Raw genomic sequence first — 21,165 nt, forward strand, 5'->3', positions numbered from 1 at the left:
CACCAAAACACTACTTATGTCTAAATAAAACTCCTCAACTCACTTCAACAAAGTTCTTTGGCACCAAGATGACAGTAACGCATAACTTGTGGAAATGAAGCTCCTCAATTTACTTAAACATAGTTAGTTGGCACTAAGATGCCGCAAGATCGTGACAAAGTAATTTTGTCCTCAGCACCAAATCTGCAACCAGGTGAGTTTTCAGAAGGAAAAAAAAACAAAACAAAAATGTTTTAAGAAATATCTGCAAATAGGTGAATTAACAAAAACTGAAACCCCAAATATGCTGAGGTTAACTGGAGGAGGGATGATTTTGATTTTTGATTTACCGACAAATATTTCCTTTGGGTTCTCGTCTTTAAAAATGGTGGGAAAATTTGATCATTTTCATGGATTCAATAATGTGTGTCATATTCTCTTCAGTTAAATGTAATTGCTACCTTGGAAGAGTACCAAAAAACCTAGACCAATGGATCAAAAAAGCCAGACAGGAAGTTGGACGGACACAAACTAAACAGATGAAGCCTCGCCTGCTTGTAAGCAAATGACCTTGTCGCACCCAACATTCACTTCCTGGCATGCTTTATTCATATGTGTGTTGTGTTGCAGCTTTTGCTGTTATCCTGGTTATGCTTCTCAGAGGTCACCCCACATGCAAATGCACAGTCAACAAGCGGGGCGGCGTGAATGTCAGGTCGTTTGTGCACACCGCAAACACAATATCTCTTCATTTGAATGCAGCAGAGAACTGCAGCAGAGGGGAGGAATGATGAAACCAGAGCTAAAAATAGCCACCTCCCAGGATCCCCTCATACGCTACTGTAAACACTCGCACCCACCACCTGGCTTAAACATCGGCATCTTGGTTTAGTCTCTCTCTTCTTTGGTCATAAAGACGTGTTTGCTTTAGCTCATGTGTATGGGCACTGAAAACCATCCATGGTGCTCCGACCAGTTCCAAAGATTTTCATAGGACAGAAAAGACACCAATAAACTTACGCACTTGGGCGGGGGAATCATATCAAAAACCAAATAAGTTTAAAAAAATGTATAAAATATATTGGTTGCCACCCAGTTCAGGGTGTACCCCGCCTCTCGCCCGAAGATAGCAAGGGTAGGCTCCAGCTTGCCCACGTCCCTGGTGAGGAGAAGCAGGACATAAACTGGATTGATATATTTAAGATATATTCAAGTATACATTTTCACGGCGGCTCACTGGAGCAGCTGTAGAGTGTTGGCTTCACAGTTCTGAGCACGGGAATACAAATCCCCCCACAACTTGTGTGGAATTTCTGTGTTCTGCCTGTGCCCGTATGGGTTTTCTTCAGCCCTTCCGGTTTGCTCCCACATCCCAAAAACATGGAACATTAATTGGACACTCTAAATTGCCCCTAGGTGCAATTGTGAGTGCGACTGTTGTCTGTGTCGATGTGCCCTGTGATTGGCTGGCAACCAGTTCAGGGTGTACCCTGCCTCCTGCCCACTGATAGCTGGAATAGGCTCCAGCACTACCCACGACGACCCTCGTGAGGATAAGCAGCTCATAAAATTGATGGATGAATGGATGGATGGATAAATTTTCACCAGTATCTGTGTCAAGGCAGGAAACTCCAATTTTTACTGAGCCAAGATGGCTCACGGAGTTAGTGATACATCAGGGTACCCGCACACATTGCCTGCCGCCACACTGACCAAGAGCAATGATGACACATTGTTCTTTTCTGTAGAGATGTCTCCATTGAGGCTGTCATTGCACCACATTTAAAGGGCAGGAGAGGAGCAGTTTTGACTGGATATGATTCAAATGGGCTTTATTCACTCCAACAGTGGCGCTGACCTCCTGCTTTGAAACAAGTCGATTTTGGCTGGTCTCTGAAATGACCATAACACAAGCACAGACTTAAGACAGAAAAAATAAAACAGAACATAGTGCCCTTTACTGTCTTAAACCCCCGCCCCCCACGCCCTTTTTTATGTTTTGTTCTCTCACTGTTGTATTTTCCTGGAATCCAATATCACATACTATGGATGGAACATGATACTAGTCAATATGGTCAACGATGTGATGATATTACCATTGAATATGAATTACTTTGCGATTGATTGACAACCATATTAGTAAACATTTGAAGTGTACAAATGGACGGTGGGACTAAATGTCCCACCGTGAGGATGCTTGGCCTGTCAAGCATTTCTCTCTCATGGTAATGAGAGACGTCGCCAGAGGAAAGCACAGTGAGTTTACGCCATCTCGAACAAATCCACATGGGATGAACACGAGTAATACTAGTCGGGGTGGGACGACGACGACAAAGCAGTAAAAAATTACATAATAACGATGGAAGCATTTCACTGGTTTGCAAAAGTTAACCGTGCTTTCTTGGTCTTACATCCAGGATGGATGATGGATCACACATAAGTGGAGCACAGATTGGTTTCCATGGTAATGCTGTTTCCATTTGCTTCTGCAGCCTGACGTCACCTAGGCCTCCCTTGAAAAGCGTTTTCAAAAATACTTAGCATGAGTATGATGTCCAATTACAATAGTTCTTTTGTTATACCCAAAAACCATAACCAAAGAAAACAACTCACGCCTTGCATTTCATGAAATCAATTCTTTGTCGGTCTGACTTCAAAATATTTGGACGTCAAAGCCACGTCATGAGCTTGCGGGACTCTGCTGGTTCAGAACACTCGTTGGTAAGCAACCGTGCTCCCATCTAGTGGACATCAGTAGAACTACAGAAATGGAGACCACATTATTTGGTTTGCAACCCTCTCCCTGGTGGATGGCCTTCTACATTGTGAGTATCATTTACTTTTGGGTATCGTTTTTTGATGTTTTGTTTTGTATACCCAATTATTGGGAACCCAATTCATTTTGTGTCATGAATGTCTTTGTATTGCACTGCCTCTTGGGTTACCATTTCACTTTTTAGATATCATTAGGAGTCACTGATGGTGTAGTGGTACACACCCCCGCCTTTGGTGCGGGCAGTGTGGGATCGATTTCTGTCGATATCTGCCCTGCAATTGACTGGCGACCAGTTCAGGGTGTAGTCCGCCTTTTGCCCGAAGCTAGCGGGGGTAGGCTCCAGCTTTCCTGTGACCCTTGTGAGGATAAGTGGCTTCGATAATGACATGACCTGCGATTGGCTGGCAACCAGTTCAGGATGTACCCTGCCTCTTGCCCGTTGACAGCTGGGATAGGCTCCCGTGACCCTCGTGAGGATAAGTGGCAAAGAAAATGGATGGAGATGTCATTAGATTTGGGGAGCACTCTGCTTTTTTTTTTTTTTTTTTTTTTGGTGTTGTTACTTTTAGGGTATCTCTCTGCTTTTTGATCCACTTATTCTACCATTCAGAATAGTAATTTCAAAGTTCTCACAAGAAGAGAAGGTGGTGTTTCCTCAGGTACTCCTTGTCAGGATAAGCCATATTGGAGGGTGGGATTGCTCTTTTCCTGGTAATTGCTATTATTCTGACATTATTTTTGAAAATCTGATATTTTTAAAAAATACAGTAACATGTTTTCATGCTTTGTTCTTTTTTTCCCATTGTACTACTTTATTTTTTCAGAATTTCACCTTAAATCTGATAGTGCTACATTCCATCGATCCATTTTCTTAGCCACTTATCCTCACAAGGGTCGCAGGGAGTGCTGAAGCCTATCCCAGCTGTCAACGGGCAGGAGGCAGGGTACACCCTGAACTTGTTGCCAGCCAATCGCAGGGCACATCGAGACAAACAGCTGCACTCACAATCACACCTAGAGGAAATTTAGAGCGTCCAATTAATGTTGCATGTTTTTGGAATGTGGGAGGAAACCAGCGTGCCTGGAGAAAACCCATGCAGGAACAGGGAGAACACGCAAACTCTACACAGGCGGGTCCGGGAGGGTTCCATGAATGCCGGTGAATGAATATTTATTAAGTAATTCTCATTTTATTTATTCTTATTATTATGACTTCATTGTCATAGTAGTAAAGTTACTTCTATATTTTTAAAAACAAATACATTTTCTGATTCATGGTAATCTATCTTTTATTAATTACTTAAAGTAATGTTGCATTTAAATGTCTCGGACACGCCTAAGGGATCCCACTGTGGGCTCCATGGCGGCCCACTCTCCGAAACGGCGGTACTGGCCCCTTTCCAACAGGTACTGCCGTCCGCGAAAGTCGGGATGCTTGTAGAAGATCCAGGAGCCGTCCTGCACTTGGGCCGAGTGGACAGCACCCGGGGGCCAAACGTCTGACAGCTGGTTAATATCTTCCATGCACTCCAACATTTGACCACTGAAGTCGGGATTCTCGAAGATGCAGAGTCGGAATGTGCCAGAAAACTGGGAAAAAAAACAGGAATGAATTGTGTTTTCTATTGAACACATGCTTGAGGCTACATTTGTCATAGTATGATGAAACACACAAACAAACATAAGCACAACATACAGCACAAAGTGTGTCAGAAAGGTTCCAGGACTGGCGTCAAATGCTCCAGTGCCTTGTGAAAGTATTCAGCCCCCTTGAATTTTTCAACCTTTCGCCACATTTCAGGCTTCAAACATAAAGATATAAAATTAAAATTTTTGTCAAGAATCAACAACAAGTGGGACACAATCATGAAGTGGAATGACATTTATTGAATATTTTATACTTTTTTAACACATAAAAACCTGAAAAGTGGGGCGTGCGATATTATTCGGCCCCTTTACTTTCAGTGCAGCAAACTCCCACTAGAAGTTCAGTGAGGCTCTCTGAATGATCCAATGTTGACTGATGATGATCAAGAAAATCCACCTGTATGTAATCAAGTCTCCGTATAGACACACCTGCTCTGTGATAGTCTCAGGGTTCTGTTTAAAGTGCAGAGAGCATCATGAAGACCAAGGAACACACCAGGCAGGTCCGAGATAATGTTGTGGAAAAGTTTAAAGCCGGATTTGAATACAAAAACATTTCCCAAGCTTTAAACATTTCAAGGAGCACTGTGCAAGCAATCATTTTGAAATGGAAGGAGGATCAGACCACTGCAAATCTACCAAGACCCGGCCGTCCCTCAAAACCTTCACCTCGAAGAAGGAGAAGACTGATCATAAATGCAGCCAAGAGACCCATGATCACTCTTGATGAACTGCAGAGATCTACAGTTGAGGTGACAGAGAGTCTGTCCATAGGACAACAATTAGTCGTACACTACACTAATCTGGCCTTTATGGAAGAGGGGCAAGAAGAAAGCCATTTTTCAAAGATATCCATAAAAAAGTCTCATTTAAAGTTTGCCACAAGCCACCTGGGAGACACACCAAACATGTGGAAGAAGGTGCTCTGGTCGGATGAAACCAAAATGGAACTTTTTGGCCACAATGCATAATGATATCTTTGGCGTAAAAGGAACACAGCTCATCACCCTGAACACACCATCCCCACTGTCAAATATAGTTGTGGCAGCCCCATGGTTTGGGCCTGCTTTTTTTCAGTAGGGACAGGGAAGATGGTAAAAATGGATGGGAAGATGAATGGAGCAAAATACAGGACCATTCTGGAAGAAAACCTCTTGGACTCTGCAAAAGACCTGAGATTCACCTTTCAGATTTTTATTTCTTAAAATAATATAAAATATCCAATAAATTTGATTCCACTTCACGATAGTGTCCCACTTGTTGGTTCTTCTTGACAAAACGTTTTCATTTTATATCTTCATGTCTGAAGCCTGAAATGTGGCGGAAGGCTGAAAAGTTGAAGGGGGCCGAATACATTCACAGGGCACTGTTTATTCCAATTCCAAGATTTCCATTTGAAAGGATCCTCTGGTATGTAATGCACTCTCCGTCCACGTCTTCAATATGGGTCTCCTTGATGAGTGCTTGAGTTTCGGAAGATGGAGTAAATAGGGAGGATGCCCCACTATTCCGATATTCTGCTCAGTCAGGAGCTGTCGGATGCTCAGAGGACTGTTGGTCGGTGTGACACATTGTTATAGCCTCTATTGATTTTAAAATTGCTCCACAAATAAAGTTGAGCTGAGATTCCTGTCAAGCAGCCATGTGTTTTCTTGCCACAACTCTTGCTTCTTCTTGAGAAATGAAATGGGCAAATTCTGCAGGATCACTTTGTGGGGATACCGGTGGATTGTTTGGCCCATATCACAGAGGAAGACTCAAAGCTTATAGTATGGGGTTGAAATCTTGAGCTTTCTATGTGCTGGAACATTTCTGACAAAACCTATGCAGTATATAAAGCCGATCTTTTCTTGTAAAAACATTTGCGCTACTTTTCAATTATGTTATAATTTTATTCTGTGGAATGACTATTTTACAACTTCAGTCTAAAATTTATTTATGTATCAATATTTATTTAAAAAATATAATCAAATATGTATTATTGGACAAAAATGCCAGCACGTTGGGTGAGTGGTTAGCGCATCTGCCTCACAGTTCTGAAGCCCAGGGTTGAAATCGTGGTCCTGCCTCTTGCTCGGAGATAGCTTATCTAGGCTCCAGCACGCCTGAGAAGTGAAATGGAAGATGAATGAATGGACAAATAAATTATCAATTATCCAAGCCCCTTATCCTCACAAGTGTCATGGGAGTGCTGGAGCCTATCCCAGCTGTCTTTGGGCAGGAGGTGGGGTACAGCCTGAACTGTTTGCCAGCCAATTGCAGGTCACATGGAAACAAACAGTCGCACTCACAATCACACCTAGCGGTAATTTACAATGTCTAATTAATGTTGCATGTTCGTGGGATGTGAGAGGAAACCGGAGTATATGGAGAAAATTCACGCAGGCACAGGGAGAACATACAAACTCCGCACAGGCGGCATCGACATTTGAACCCCAATCCTCAGAACTGTGAGCCTGATGCTCTAACAAGTCATCCATCGTGCCGCCGCTCAAATATTTTACCTGCAAAATTGTAACATTCTTAAATGAAACTCCGACTAATTTCTCATAGTTTGTCATAAACATAATTACATTACAATTTTGATCTCACTAAATTGTGACTTTTATCTATCTTATGAGCAATTCTGACCATTTTCTTAGATCAATTCTCATTCAATTGTTCTACTTTAAAGGGCAATATGCAAGATTTACAATTTCTAGTAATATTTCAACATAGCCTCACTTCAGCCCCCGCCCTTGCCGTTACTGACCTTGGACAACAAAACAGAACCAGCTTTGTCTGGGTGAGAAATTACATTGGGCCAGAAATGGGAGACTTTTTCCAAATATCTTTTTGACAACATTGTTCCCTCCATTATTGATAAAGAAAGTTTAAACATCCACCCTACCACTATATAGTTAGGACTTTGTCCTTATAATATTAAAATGATATGCTTGTAAAATTACTTATTATTATTATTGGAATGAAAATAAAAAATTTGTCACTATAGTACATTTTTTACTTGTCAAATGAATTTTCCTAGTAGTATTAGGACTTAATTTTAAAAATATATATATTCTTGGAATATTGTGACTCTCTTCTCGTTAAATTGTAAGTATTTTTTTTACCATAGTTACATAAAATGCTCATTAAAAAAAAATCTCAAACCATTATGACTTTAAAATTGTCCTGTAATAATACAACTTTCGTCTCATAATATTAAGATTTATAATACAAAGGTCCTCTCGGATATTTGTTATTGTCTCTCACTATATTTATTAATTTCATTAGCAAAATAAGGCTATTAATCTATACTGTATGTATATCTCTTGAAATCTAGACTTTTGATGGGGATGCGGTAAGTCAAGATTGTGAATGTGAAGGACAGACAAACAGCAGGAATGAAGCTTCCTTTGAAAATGTTTTCAGACCTTTCCTTTCAACATACACTGGGGATAATGTGGCAGGAGCGGATGCTGTCATTGTTGCCCATCCAGTGGTGGTAGTCTGGGTACTCGCCCCTGGTGAGGACGTACTGGTCGCCCAAGTAGTTTGGCCTCTCGAACAGAACCCAGGCACCACTCTTAACACGCACCGAGCTGCAGCGACTCAGGTGGCCGCTCAGCTCAGGAGAGTCGCTGCTGCACTCGTAAACGTCGCCCCGGAACTTCTGCTCTTGGTAAAAGATTATCTGGGCACCATACAGTGAGCATGTTGTTGGTGCTGTATACAGTAACCCCCCCCCCCCCCCACACACACACACACACACACACACACACATTTATCACGGGAGACATTCCAACCCCCCCCCTGTTGAACATTCCTGATATGAATATTTTTTTAAGTTTTACCCCTCCCAAATATTATAAACACATTTCAACAGATTGTAACACTTTTTTAAAAACACATAGTAAACGCATTCGAACCCCCCTAAATATTGTGTGAAATGTATAGAAAATAAAGTGAGCATTATCGTAAGTACAGTGGTTCCTTGAGTTACCAGTTTCATTTGTTAAGGCAGTTTACTCAGACACATTTGCCTTGAGATACAAGTCTAATTGCTTCTGTGACCATGTTTGTAACTCAAAATATTCCTACAGTATCTCTAATCATCTTTCCTCACTGAAATGAGTGGATATACCATTAATCTAATTCAGTCTTTTAAAAATAGAAATATTGCAATGTTTTTTTAAAAAAATTAAAATATTACTCTTGTTTTAGGTTTTTGCTATACCTTACCATTTATAATTATTATACTTTATAGAAGACATGAATGACATGAATAGGATTTTTTTTAAATTGTTATAGGTAAACCCTCACAACTTTTTTATGTTAAAAAAAAATCACTCAAACTCGTACTAGAGAACATGACAAAATGCTAATTAAGCCCCATACCTCCACTAACATCTTGCTGCATTCTTCAATAGTTGCTTTTTTAAAATTTATTTATTTAGTGAATGCCCGATTAATTTCCCGCACTAGCTCGGTTGGTGGCACACCGAAAATGACGAACAAGGAAATGGCGGCATGGAAATGAGCCAATTTGAAATGTAATTGGCGGAGCATAGTTGTAAAAAAACTATTATTTTCTGTGTCAGTGGAATAGAATAATCATAAAATAATGACAAATGACTTAATGACCACAGAAGTCAGGGCCGTCGCACTGACAGTCCTTTGGAAACCTCATACTGGACCACTACAAGAGCATCACAGGACTCCTGCTGGACCCCCTGCAATTTGCCTACGGAGCAAACAGGTCTGTGGATGATGCAGTCTACGCGGGACTGCACTTCATCCCCAAACTCCTCTCCTCCAAGTTTCTCCATCTCAGCATCTCGCCTATCATCTGCCAGATTTCTGACTCGTAGGAAGCAGCAGTTGACACCAGGGGATACCACCCCATCCACACACAGCATCGATGCAGGACCAGCACAGGGATGTGTCCTCTTTTTGCTGCTCCTCCCTATCTACACCACAGGTATCTAACCCATGGCCCAGGGGCCATATTTGGCCAACCACTTCATTTTATGCAGTACATGAAAGCAAACGGGATGGACAGATGGTGGTGGAGTTTTCCAAAATGATGGAAATGGCAGATGTGAACATTTTTTTCCAGAAGACGCAGGAACAAAGAGAGAGGAGGTAGAAGCCTGCAAGTGGATTACATTTTGACCAACTTAAACATGATGTTTACAGATAACATTGTGATCTGCAGTGAAAGCAGGGAACAAGCAATTAGAAAGATGGAGTGATGCACTGGAAAGAAGAGGAATGAAAATTAGCCAATGTAAAACAGAATATATGTGTGTGAATGAGAGGAGTGGAGGGGGAAAACTGAAGTTCCAGGGAAAAGATATAGCGAGGGTGGACGACTTCATATCCTCAGGGTCAACAATCCAGAGCAATGGTGAGTGTGGTACAGAAGTGAAGAAACGGGTCCAAGCAGGTTGGAACAGCTGGCAGAAGGTGTCTGGTGTGTTATGTGACAGAAGAGTCTCTGCTAGGATGAAGGACAAAGTGTATAAAACAGTGGTGAGGCCGGCCATGATGTACGGATTAGAGACGGTGGCACTGTAGAAACAACAGGAATCAGCACTGGAGGTAGCAAAAATGAAGATGTTGAGGTTCTCGCTCGGAGTGAGCAGGTTGGATAGGATTAGAAATGAGCTCATTAGAGGGACAGCCAAAGTTGGACGTTTTGGAGACAAGGTTCGAGAGAGCAGATTTTGATGGTTTGGACATGTTCAGCGGCGAGAAAGTGAGTATATTGGTAGAGGGGTGCTGAGGATGGAGCTGCCAGGCAAAAGGGAGAGAGAGGAAGATCAAAGAGAAGGTTTATGGATGTTGTGAGGGAAGACATGAGAATTGTTGGTGTTCAGAGGGAGATGCAGGAGAAAGGTGCACATGAAAAAAAGTAACGGAACAAGCCAAAAGGAAAAGAAGATTGTGGGCAATAGTATGACATGATGATGAGATTATACAGGTCACAACCATAATGGCCCTCCCAGTGCAACAATAACTATGTTGTGGCCCACAAAGTAAAAGAGTTGGAGACGAAAGACTGCATCTCAATGCATCCAGCTGTTTGACGATGACACCACAGTCATCAGCCTCGTCAAAGATGGTAACGAGTCTTCATATTGACAGGAAGTAGAGTGGCTGGGCCTCTGGTGTGGGGAACACAGCCTGGAGCTGAACTTCCTCAAGACTGTAGAGATGATCATGGACTTTAGGAAACATCCTTCACCACAGCTGCCATTCACCCTGCCCAACTGTCTTGTGTCAACTGTCAAGATCTCAAAGTCCCTGGGAATTACAGTCTCTCAGAAACTAAAGTGGGAAACTAACATCAACTCCATCCTCAAAAAAGCCCAGCAGAGGATGTACTTCCTGCAGCATCTGAGTAAGCACAGCTTGCCACAAGACCTGTTGAGGTGGTTCTACGCAGCAGTCATCAACTCAGTCCTGTGTTAATCCATCACAATCTGATTTGGTGCTGCTACAAAAAAGGAAAAACTCTGTCTGCAACAAAGAATCAGGACTGCCAAAAAATTGTCTGTAGCCCTCACCGCAACTGCTGTGGACAACCCAGGAGACGGACGTTAAATAGTTTGCTAGAATGTGCCTTGATGTGCACATGTGCAGTTAAACATGTCACAAGAAGCTAGGATTGGCCAAACTGACTGTCAGTCAATCAACACACGCCATCGACGCATTGAGCACCCGTGTTCAAATCGTTATGGTTCAAAAGAAGGAATTGGCCAGGACAGCACCTACAGCACCTGATGCCACCACTGTACTAGCATTTCCTTACGAATCAGTCACCATTCCACCACCTGCCACCAGCGCTGCTGTCTGCCCACAGCTCACTCACCCAAAAAGGTTCTCTGGAGACACCGGGACCTTCAAGCCATTTATCAGTCAGTGCAAATTCCACTTTGACAGTCACAGTCATTGGCCTCATCAAAGACGGCGCCGAGTTTGCGTATTGGCAGGAAGTAGCGAGACTGGAGCTGTGGTGTTGAACACTCTAACGACTGTAGATATTATTTTAGATTTCAGGAGGTATCCTTCATCCCAGCTGCCCCTCACGCTGTCTAACTGGCTTGTGTCAGTCGTTGAGACCTTCAAGTTCTTGGGAAATACAGTTTCACAGGACCTGAAGGGGGAGACAAACATCAACTCCTTCCTCAAAAAAGTCCAGCACAAGATGTACTTTTTGAGACTTCTGAGGAAGCACGGGCTATCGCAGGAGCTGCTGACACAATTCTAAACAGCGGTTTTCCAATCACTACTGTGTATCTCCATCACAGTCTGGTTTGGGGCTGCCATAAAAAATATTTTCCCATAGTGCTGAAGTATGCTTTAGACACTCGAAACAATGGTGTCTGTTTCCGTAAAAGGTCAACTGGCAAACATTTCAATTCAACCGATCACGTTTGTGTGCAAAATCCAAGATCTGGAAAGTATTTAACAGTGAGATGCTGTTTGCTCTAGATGCAACGATAGTAGCTAACTCAGAACTGGAACTACAATCAATGCACAATGTCCACATCAAAGCCTGCAATGACTTCAGTCTGTCCATCAGCCATCAAAAGTCCGAAGTAATTTGCCAAGCTGTTTTGAACCCATCGACCAACCACTTGTAAAAGTGAATGGATTATAGTTAGCTAGAGCTGCTTTATGGCGAAGTTATCAGTGCTTTTAGCATTAAACCATTTTCTGAGACGCTTATTCTCACAAGGGTCACAGTTGTGCTGCAACCTATCCCAGCTATCTTCGGGCAGGACCACCCCAAACTGGTTCCCACCCAATCGCAGGGCACACATAAACAAACAACCATTCACACTCACATACACACCTATGGCCAATTTTGAGTTTTCAATTAATCCATGTTTTGGGCATGTGGGAGGAAACTGGAGTGCGCAGAGAAATCACACACAGGTACGGGGGAGCATGCAAAGTCCACACCGGCAGCATCTGCCTCACAACTGTGAGGCATGAGAGGCAGATGCTCAAACCAGTCGTTCACCGTGCCACCCATTTCAACATCATCCCTGTCATAATGTGTTGCAGTTTTTTGTTTGTACATGAAAGACTACAATCCTGCCTTGTTGTAATACCTCTTTTAAAAAAAAAAAACACAATTCAAGCAACACATTTTTGCTTATCTTTTTGAGATTGTAGGACCACAGCTGCTGCTGGCAACAAGTCTGGACTGAATGGGTTGCAACAATGAAGGAATGAGATGCCAGTATTTTGAGGGTAAGAGCCTGTCGGCAACACACAGTATTGGAAATAAAATACAACAATGAATCATTTTGGACCAGTGATCTTAGTTCAAAAGTTTGAATTATGAACTGAACTAGTACATTTTTGGAGTGTGTTGGAGTGTGGAGTGTTCCCAGCATTAACTCTGCGTTATTTTACATCACAATACATATCACAGGTTTAAAAAAAATAAATAAATCAGTATGATGCAGCTCTAATATATATATTTTAACAAAGCACAAGGAGCTGGTGCAGCCTCTAATGCATGTAATGTAATGTAATGCAAGAGAAGTTAAATAATTTCTACACTGCAGACCTCTGTCCGTAAAAAGATGGGAAAGGTGTTGAAAATGAAGAAAGTTTGGCAAAAGGCAAAAAAAAAAATCACATTTCAAATTGTTCTATGAACCTGGAGTGACACTACAATACGGCCTAGTGTTGTTTCTTTGTAAAAAAAAAAAAAAAAACAATAATAATAGTAATACAAGAAAAAATATCCTGTGTGTTGTGGGGGGGTTAATTTATTTGAGGAATAATTGGAGAACATAGATTTGGGATAAGTGTGATTTGAGTTACGAGCTTGGTCAAGGGAAGAATTCAACTTGTAAGTCAACGTACCACCAAATTGATGGGAAAAAAGCAAACTGTTAAAAAAGCTATTAAATGGAAATAAAACAATAAGACACATTAGTGGAAAGTTCTTACAAAATCTTCCTACCTTCCCCACGTGCTCCATGATTGGGCCTCACGCAACTTTTAGCAAGAGTATGTATGTCAGAACATTCCTCATAGACCCGTTGTGGATTTATAAACCCACTGTGCAGCACACAGCAATGTCATTACAATGGCCTCAGCATTTACTGCTAATCTCCAGGCTTGACAATCCGACAGTGGGGTCATCGAAAACTGATTCAGTCTAAGTGTAACCGGGTCAATCTGTATGTTGAATGAAGTTTATATATACTGTACTGTAATTAAACAATCTGTTACTTCCTGACAAGAAAATACCTCCCAATACAGTGTAAATTGTGTATGCACGTAGTGTGGTGCTCCTCTTCAGGAATCCATTTCTTCTTCTGTTATTTCCACTGTTCTTTGGCCCCACCTCTGCCCTTTTATGTCGTCTTCATGTGGGAGAGGAACTCAAGTGGACAGTCGAATTTATACGCAGATTTTGCTGTTTATTCTGTCAGAATAAAAATAGACCGTCTCCAAAACGTTCCAGGTGTCACACCTTGATTGAAACAGACACATCGCAGAAGATCCCCAATCATATAAACCCAAACAGATGTATAAAAGTAGACTAATGCTCCTAGAAATATTCCGGAGTTATAAAAGTAGACTAATGCTCCTAGAAATATTCTGGAGTTATAAAAGTAGACTAATGCTCCTAGAAATATTCTGGAGTTCTCCCTTATCATTGCTTGTGGCTCTGCTTCCAACATGATTAGAGGTGAAGATTGTGCATTAGCCAGCACAATGCCCAAAGTCCAGGGTGATGTTTGATACAGTGTTTGAATATTAAAATACTTACAGTATGATGTTCATGACCATACCATATTGACTAAGTAATATCCAGTGCTTGCTCTTTTAACAACTTAGTATTTGTAGTCGAATCGGGACCGAGTGTCATGGGTGTGTCTGTTCCTGATGTGGCACGCACCTCCGATGAGCAGATCCGCTCACCCGCGTCTCGTTTTGGTGATTACGGTCAATGTATATATTGCCACACGTGCGGTCTGGTCCTTTCCATATCGTTGTACTGCTATGTCACGTTCACACAACCCTTTGCCCATGTCCTTGCTACTCTGTGTGCCAAACACTGCCTCGTTAACGACCCTTCCTTCACGCCTGCTGATTTTTTGTTGAATTGTGAATGCAGGGATGACATTCTCTATATTTGGGACTGCTGTAGCACAAGCAGAGGCAAAGGCAGATGGAAGAGGAGGCAGTACTACACTTGTCAAAGCATTACTTCAAAATTAAAATTTCAGACAGTAATTTCATGGACCCCTCCTTGAGCCGTCACCATATCGTGTTGGAGTGGTTTGTGTGTCCCGATGATCCAAGGAGCGAAGTTGTCTGGGGCTTCATGCCCCTGGTAGAGTCACCCATGGCAAAAAAGTCCGAGGTGAGGCACTAGAGAAAGTACGACTCCAAAACCCCATTGATGAGTGCAAAAATTGGATCTTGGTTTCCCTTGCCCAGACGTGGGTCACCGGGGGCCCCCTCTGGTGCCAGTGCCTGGTGGCCAGCCCTGTACCCATGGGGTTCGGCCCGGCACGGACCGAAAGGGTCATAATGGTTCCCCTTTCCATGGGTTCACCACCTTTGAGAGGAGCCATAGGGGTCCGGTGCGATGTAAGCTGGGTGGTGGCCAAAGGCGGGGACCTTGGAGATCCGATCCCTGGCTACAGAAAATAGCTCTAGGGACATGGAATGTCACCTCTTTGGCAGGGAAGGAGACCACGCTGGTGCGTGAGGTCGAAAAGTTCTGACTAGATGTAGTCGGACTTGCCTCTACGCACCACTTGGGCTCTGGTACCACTCCAACTCTGGAGTTGCCCACGCTGAGAGACGCCGAGCAGGTGTGGGTATACGTATTGCCTCCCGGCTCGGGGCCTGTACTTTGAGGTTTACCCCTGTGGATGAGAGTGTAGCCTTCCTTCACCTGCAGGTAGGGGGGTGGGTCCTGACTGTTGTTTGTGCCTATGCACCAAACACCAGTTCAGAGTACCCACCCTTTTTGTCCTTAGAGGTAGTACTGGAGAGCGCTCCCTCTGGGGTACGCCAGGGTTTGGCTGGAGGACTTCAGTGCTCATATGGGCAATGAGAGTGAGACTTGGAAGGGCGTGATTGGGCGGAATCTCCCCCCCATCAGAACCCAAGTGGTGTTCTGTTACTGGACTTCTGTAACTTCTAACTTCATTATGGATTGTCCATAACGAACACCATGTTCAGCATAAGGGTGTCTGTCCACATGTGCACCTAGCACCAGGACACCCAAGGTCGCAGTTTTATGATCGACTTTGTGGTCGTATCATTGGACAGGTAACACATGTCTTGGACACTCGGTTGAAGAAAGGGGCGGAGCTGACAACTGATCACCACCTGGTGGTGAGTTGGCTCGAATGGTGGGGGAAGATGTCAGTCCGACGTGGGAGGCCCAAACCTATTGTGAGGGTTTCTTGGGAATGGCTGGCAGATTCCCCTGTCAGAAGGAATTTCAACTACCACCTCCGAAGAACTTTGCTCACATTGCAGGGGAGGCAGGGAACAATGAGTCCGAGTGGACGATGTTCCGTGCCTCCATTGCTGAGGCGGCCGACCGGAGCTGTGCCTATAAGGTGGTCGGTGCCTGTCGTGGAGGCAACCCCCAAACACGAAGCTCGGCTAAAGGCCTCCGCCGCCGCTGAAAAAAAGTAGAAATAAGTTCATCAGTGGCCAGCATGGTGGAGGAGCTGTAATGCATTGGCCCGGGCATCTTAGGGCCCGGGTTCAATGCCATTCCTCCCTGTGTGGAGTTTGCATGTTCTCCCCGTGCCTGCATGGGTTTTCACCGGGCACTCGTGTTTCCTCCCACATCCCAAGAACATTCAACATTAATTGGACACTCTAAATTGCCCCTATATGTGATTGTGAGTACGGCTGTTTGTCTCTATGTGCCCTGCAACCAGTTCAGGGTCTACCCCGCCTCCTGCCCATTGACAATTAGAAGAGGCTCCAGCACTCCTGTGACCCTTGTGAGGATAATTGGCTAAGAAAACAGATGGATGGATGGAAGTTAGTTAGTGCTTTTAGTATTAAGGTTTAGGACAGCAAGGAAGACTTTGAAAGCGGCCATTGCACTCCTCTCCTGTTATTGTTATGAAAGTGAGGGTTGTGTTTATGCGGCTTCTTTGCTGTCCTAAACCTTAATAAAAGCACTAACAAACTTCCATCCATTCATTTTCTTAGCCGCTTATCCTCACAAGGGTCGTGGGAGTGCTGGAGCCTATCCTAACTGTCAATGGGCGGGAGGCGGGGTACACCCTGACCAGCCAGTCGCAGAGCACATAGAGACAAACAGCCATACTCACAATCACACGTAGGCGCAATTTAGAGTGTCCGGTTAAAGTTGCATGTTCTAGGGATGGGGGAGGAAACCTGAATGGTCGGTGAAAACCCATGCAGGCACGGGGAGAACATGCAAACTCCACACAGGGAGAACTTTGAGGCCAACGCTTTCCAGCTCCTCCACCGTACCACCTATTTTTTATTTATTCTTTTTAAATAAAAGGATGTGATCCCCCTAATTTATTTAGTGTTGTGTTGTTATGGTAAACATATATGGAGCTGAATCCAAGCATTCAATTCAAATGTAATTCTCCTACAATATACGGCCTGAATGAAAAACGTCGGAAGATTCACGATTAACTGCTGCTGCTTCACATTTTTTCCAGATGCCAAGGTAAACGTAGTGAATAATTAGACTTAAAACGCTCTGTTGAACCCATTACCCAGATGGGTAGCAATCGGTAATCATCTAGTCGAGTCTTAATTTGTGACATTATACCCAATAAAATGGGAAATAAGCGTAGCTCAGTGAAGAATCCAAAGCAAGGAGTAAATAAAACTGAGAGAGAACAGAAATCAAAATTGAGATTAAAGAGATTGGAAGTGAAATTAAATATCAGAAACTGAGCGGTGATTTTGCAAGGGACCAAGCATTTTCATTGTTTGCGCCCTCTCACTCTTTTTTATGTGCCCACAATAATCATTTTACGCCCCACAATATTATTATTAGCACTTCAGTTTCAGTTTTTAGACTTGTTTCTACGAAGTTTGAGCTCATCTTTTTATTGATAGGCACCTGGCGTAATATTCCAGGGCCTTCAGATTTTAGATTGATGGCCACTTTCAAATGCACAAAGCAGAAATGCCTGATCTTTTTTTCACCAATTTGAATTAAAATTCAGTGCAGTAAACAGCGCGGTTGGTGATGTTAGAATTGTTCTGTCCTCTGATTCCTTTAGACCCAAAGAAGTGGATTTACGTGCATAACAGTACGTGAAGCCGGCAGCAGTATGTGATGATTAACATGACAGAAATTATTGTTAATTCATTTTAAAGGCAGATTTTTCAATGGAAACAGGACATTGTGACTAAGTCAGACAATGCGGTGGCTGGCATGTTTCAACCCTGTAAAGCACAAGAGTTAAATTGAAGGCCTTGGGGGCAGATGCAGCCCGCGATATGATTATTTATGGCCCGCGAAGCCAAATATTATGTCACCTTCCATGATTTGTGTGTAAATCTGGACTGAAATTTCAAGTTATCATATCATAAATGATAACATTAAGATATTATAGGCATTATTATGTTACCAAAGATGAACAATGGTTGAAAAACCATTGAATTCCGATTCCCAAACTAGTTCATAAATTTCATGTGTAAATATGATGAGGTGATTAAAGGTTTTCATGGTTTCACAGTCCTAACAGCCCCTTGAGGGAAACCATAACTACAATATGGCCTGTGACTAAAACGTGTTTGATACACCTGCGGTAAAGGATTTATTCGCCACTTCAACAGCTACATAACTGCTCGAACACAACACAGCTAGCAAAAAAATTATTGCATTTGTCAATAAATAATATGCATCTCTGTTGAATATGATTTGTTTTATTAAAGCTTTTAGTCATCTTATCAGATAAATCCTGAATGGGAACTGCTATACAGCAGTGTAGAGATTTAGGGTCAGAACCATGGAGGCACTTTTGCCTGCTAAAACAGCATGTTTGACTGCTGAGCAAAGGCCCAAATCTGAAATGCACTGTCTGCCACTGAATAACAGTGCTAATAGTTATGACTGTTGAAATGAATAACTTGGTTGTGGTGAGAAATGGAAGACACAGTGGTGCAGCTGTCGAGCGTTGGCCTCACAATTCTGAGGACCAGGGTACAAATCAAATCTCGCCTGTGTGGAGTTTGCATGTTCTCCTGTGCCTGTGTGGGTTTTCTCCGGGCACTCCGGTTTCCTCCAACCTCCCAAAAACATGCATTAATTGGGCACTCTGAATTGCCCCGAGGTGAGATTGTGAGTGCGACTGTTGTCTGTCTCCATGTTCCCTGCGATTGGCTGCCAACCAGTTCAGGATGTACCCTGCCTCCTGCCCTGGGATTGGCTCCAGCACTCCCGCCACCTTCGTGAGGATAAGCGGCCCAGAGAATGGATGGATGGTGAGAAATAGAAAATATGAAAATACTGTAAAGAAAAGTGTCAAGTCTCCATACTGACTGTCATGGCAATTTTTTTGTCAGTTTAAAAATCTGGCCATGCATTCATGAAAACAACACCAGTCACCTTTTTGTGATGTCCGTCCCGTTTTCTTCACAGTGGCCTGAAACTTGATTTCTGTGCCTGCCAAGAAGAACATAATGTGAAGTAATATTCATTTTCAGCTATACACACGAGACCAGTACAGTGGTCTTAAATGGTCAAAAAGATTACATTTTGCTGTAACTTGTCAATATGGTCCGCAGTCAATTAGATTGACAACTTCTCTCGTGGTCGTCTGGCCTGAGACAATTCCTTCCCCAAGATCTTTTTTTTTTTCTTATTCCCCGATCCCTGTTCGAAGAATTGAAAATAGTCTGTGGGGAGTCATTAGAAGCTGTACACACAAGGGTAGTTTTTTACCCTGCATAAGCTCGGGAGCCAACAAAGTGCTCCTGTCCACAGAGAGAACACAAAGAAGCCCAGTTCACGTGTCCTCACCCCATAGGAGAGGTGGTCAGAAATGGCGCTGGACCAGATGCATAGTAAGGAATAATAACAATTAGCAGAGCAATTAAACAAACATTACCGGTGTGTTTGCTATGCTGCTGAATAAGATGTTCCACACAAAGACTTGATAGATCATTTGGCTATCATGACCTGCTATAAAAGGTTTTGGCGCCCAGGCACGGGCAGCAGTGCAATCAGGGACAAGATTGGACATCCACATGGGCAGAGTATGCAAAATCTTTTTTTTTAATTTTTATTTATTTTTTTTGTTTCTTTGTTTTTGACATGGCTGTTGAGATCCTGGTTGCTTTTGTTTTTTCATTGCAGATTATCTTCTATGGGGACAGGAATTTCCAGGGTCGCTCCTATGAAACAGCAGTGACTGTGCCGAATTAACCTCCTTCCTGAGCCGCTGCAATTCATGCCGGGTGGAGAGTGGTTGCTTCATGGTCTATGAGCGCCCCAATTTTATGGGCCACCAGATGCTGGTCCACAGAGGAGAGTACCCTGACAACCAGCGCCTGATGGGAATCAGCATGAGTGACTGCATCCGTTCCTGTCGCATGATCCCCATGGTAAGAACGTCAGGTTGCGATCTGTTATTGAAACATCAGTTTTTAGATCAAGTTTTACCCCTCTTAAGATGTATCCCTCACGATGCAGCATCGAGGTCCGTTCCGGATGAAGATCTTTGAGAGAGAGAACTTTGGAGGTCAGATGAACGAGCTGGTGGACGACTGCGACAACTTCTTGGACAGTCTGCGCATTTCCAACCGCCTGTCCGCCCAGGTGCTGGAGGGCCACTGGCTGCTGTATGAGCAGCCCCACTACAGGGGCAGAATGCTCTACTTGAGACCTGGAGAGTATAGGAGCATTAGACATGGGCCATGGTTAACATGAAGATCGGGTCTATTAGACGCATCATGGAAACTTGTTAAGAAGCTCCTCCTTTGAAAATGTAACGACTCACATCAGTAGATGGTTCATAACTTATGCCACAACTATATCCTTACTGTAGAGTATCCCTATCAGACTGATCCTGTATTTTAAAGACAATTGGTCAGTGGTCGATGCTGGTCTTTCAATGAACATGTTGTATAATTTATTAGGATGATATCTGAAACAATAAAATATTAGTTGCGACAACAGATTTGGGATTCTACATCTTTGTCAAAAACTATCTTTGTTGTTATTGTCTTTGTTTTCATTTGTACAAAACATACGACCCTTGTGAGGATAAGCGGCTTGAAAAATGTATGGATGGATTTATACAACAGTTAAATACGGAAAATGTACAAAAACAATAAACGAGCAATACTCAAATATTGTGTAGGTAAACAAAACACAAATTGTGGTGAGGATCTGGAATGTCTTCTTTCGTTTTACTCACTATGGCAACAATGACATTTTCCATCCCCCAGAATCAGTGTAATGGTATCGCCCATCTGTTTGTCAAACTCCATAAAGCAGGAAGTAGTCTGACAGATAAAAGATGAAGATAGAAGACAGATGGAAAATTAACAAACAGAGGCAAACCCACCAAAAATGACTTTTCTTTTTTTTTTGCTTTTGCGCTGTTCTTGGTAACATTCTATTTAGGTGTGGTTATTACAGTCTCCCTAAATTTTGTATTTCCATGGGTTGTCTCTGAATATTATTATAATTGGTTTGATGATTTGAAATCTGTGGCACAGTGGTGCAACTGGTCAGATCATCGGCCTCACAGTTCTGAGGACTGGAG

General features: G+C 42.9%; 1 protein-coding gene and 1 pseudogene across 1 annotated transcript; one reads left to right on the forward strand and one right to left on the reverse strand.

Annotated features, from left to right (window-relative positions):
- Nucleotides 1-4,072: 4,072 nt before the first annotated feature.
- Nucleotides 4,073-13,391, reverse strand: crygs3 (crystallin, gamma S3). The gene is made up of 3 exons (XM_061840588.1): nucleotides 13,374-13,391; nucleotides 7,833-8,075; nucleotides 4,073-4,345 (listed from the first exon to the last, which is right to left on the reverse strand). Exons 1-3 carry the CDS (start codon nucleotides 13,389-13,391, stop codon nucleotides 4,073-4,075), a joined length of 534 nt encoding a protein of 177 aa, XP_061696572.1.
- A 1,377-nt stretch (nucleotides 13,392-14,768) lies between these two features.
- On the forward strand, nucleotides 14,769-20,362 carry LOC133512495 (gamma-crystallin M3-like; annotated as a pseudogene).
- The last annotated feature ends 803 nt before the right edge of the window (nucleotides 20,363-21,165 follow it).

The sequence above is a fragment of the Syngnathoides biaculeatus genome, chromosome 14 (assembly GCF_019802595.1).
Source record: "Syngnathoides biaculeatus isolate LvHL_M chromosome 14, ASM1980259v1, whole genome shotgun sequence".
Taxonomy (NCBI): Eukaryota; Metazoa; Chordata; class Actinopteri; order Syngnathiformes; family Syngnathidae; genus Syngnathoides; species Syngnathoides biaculeatus.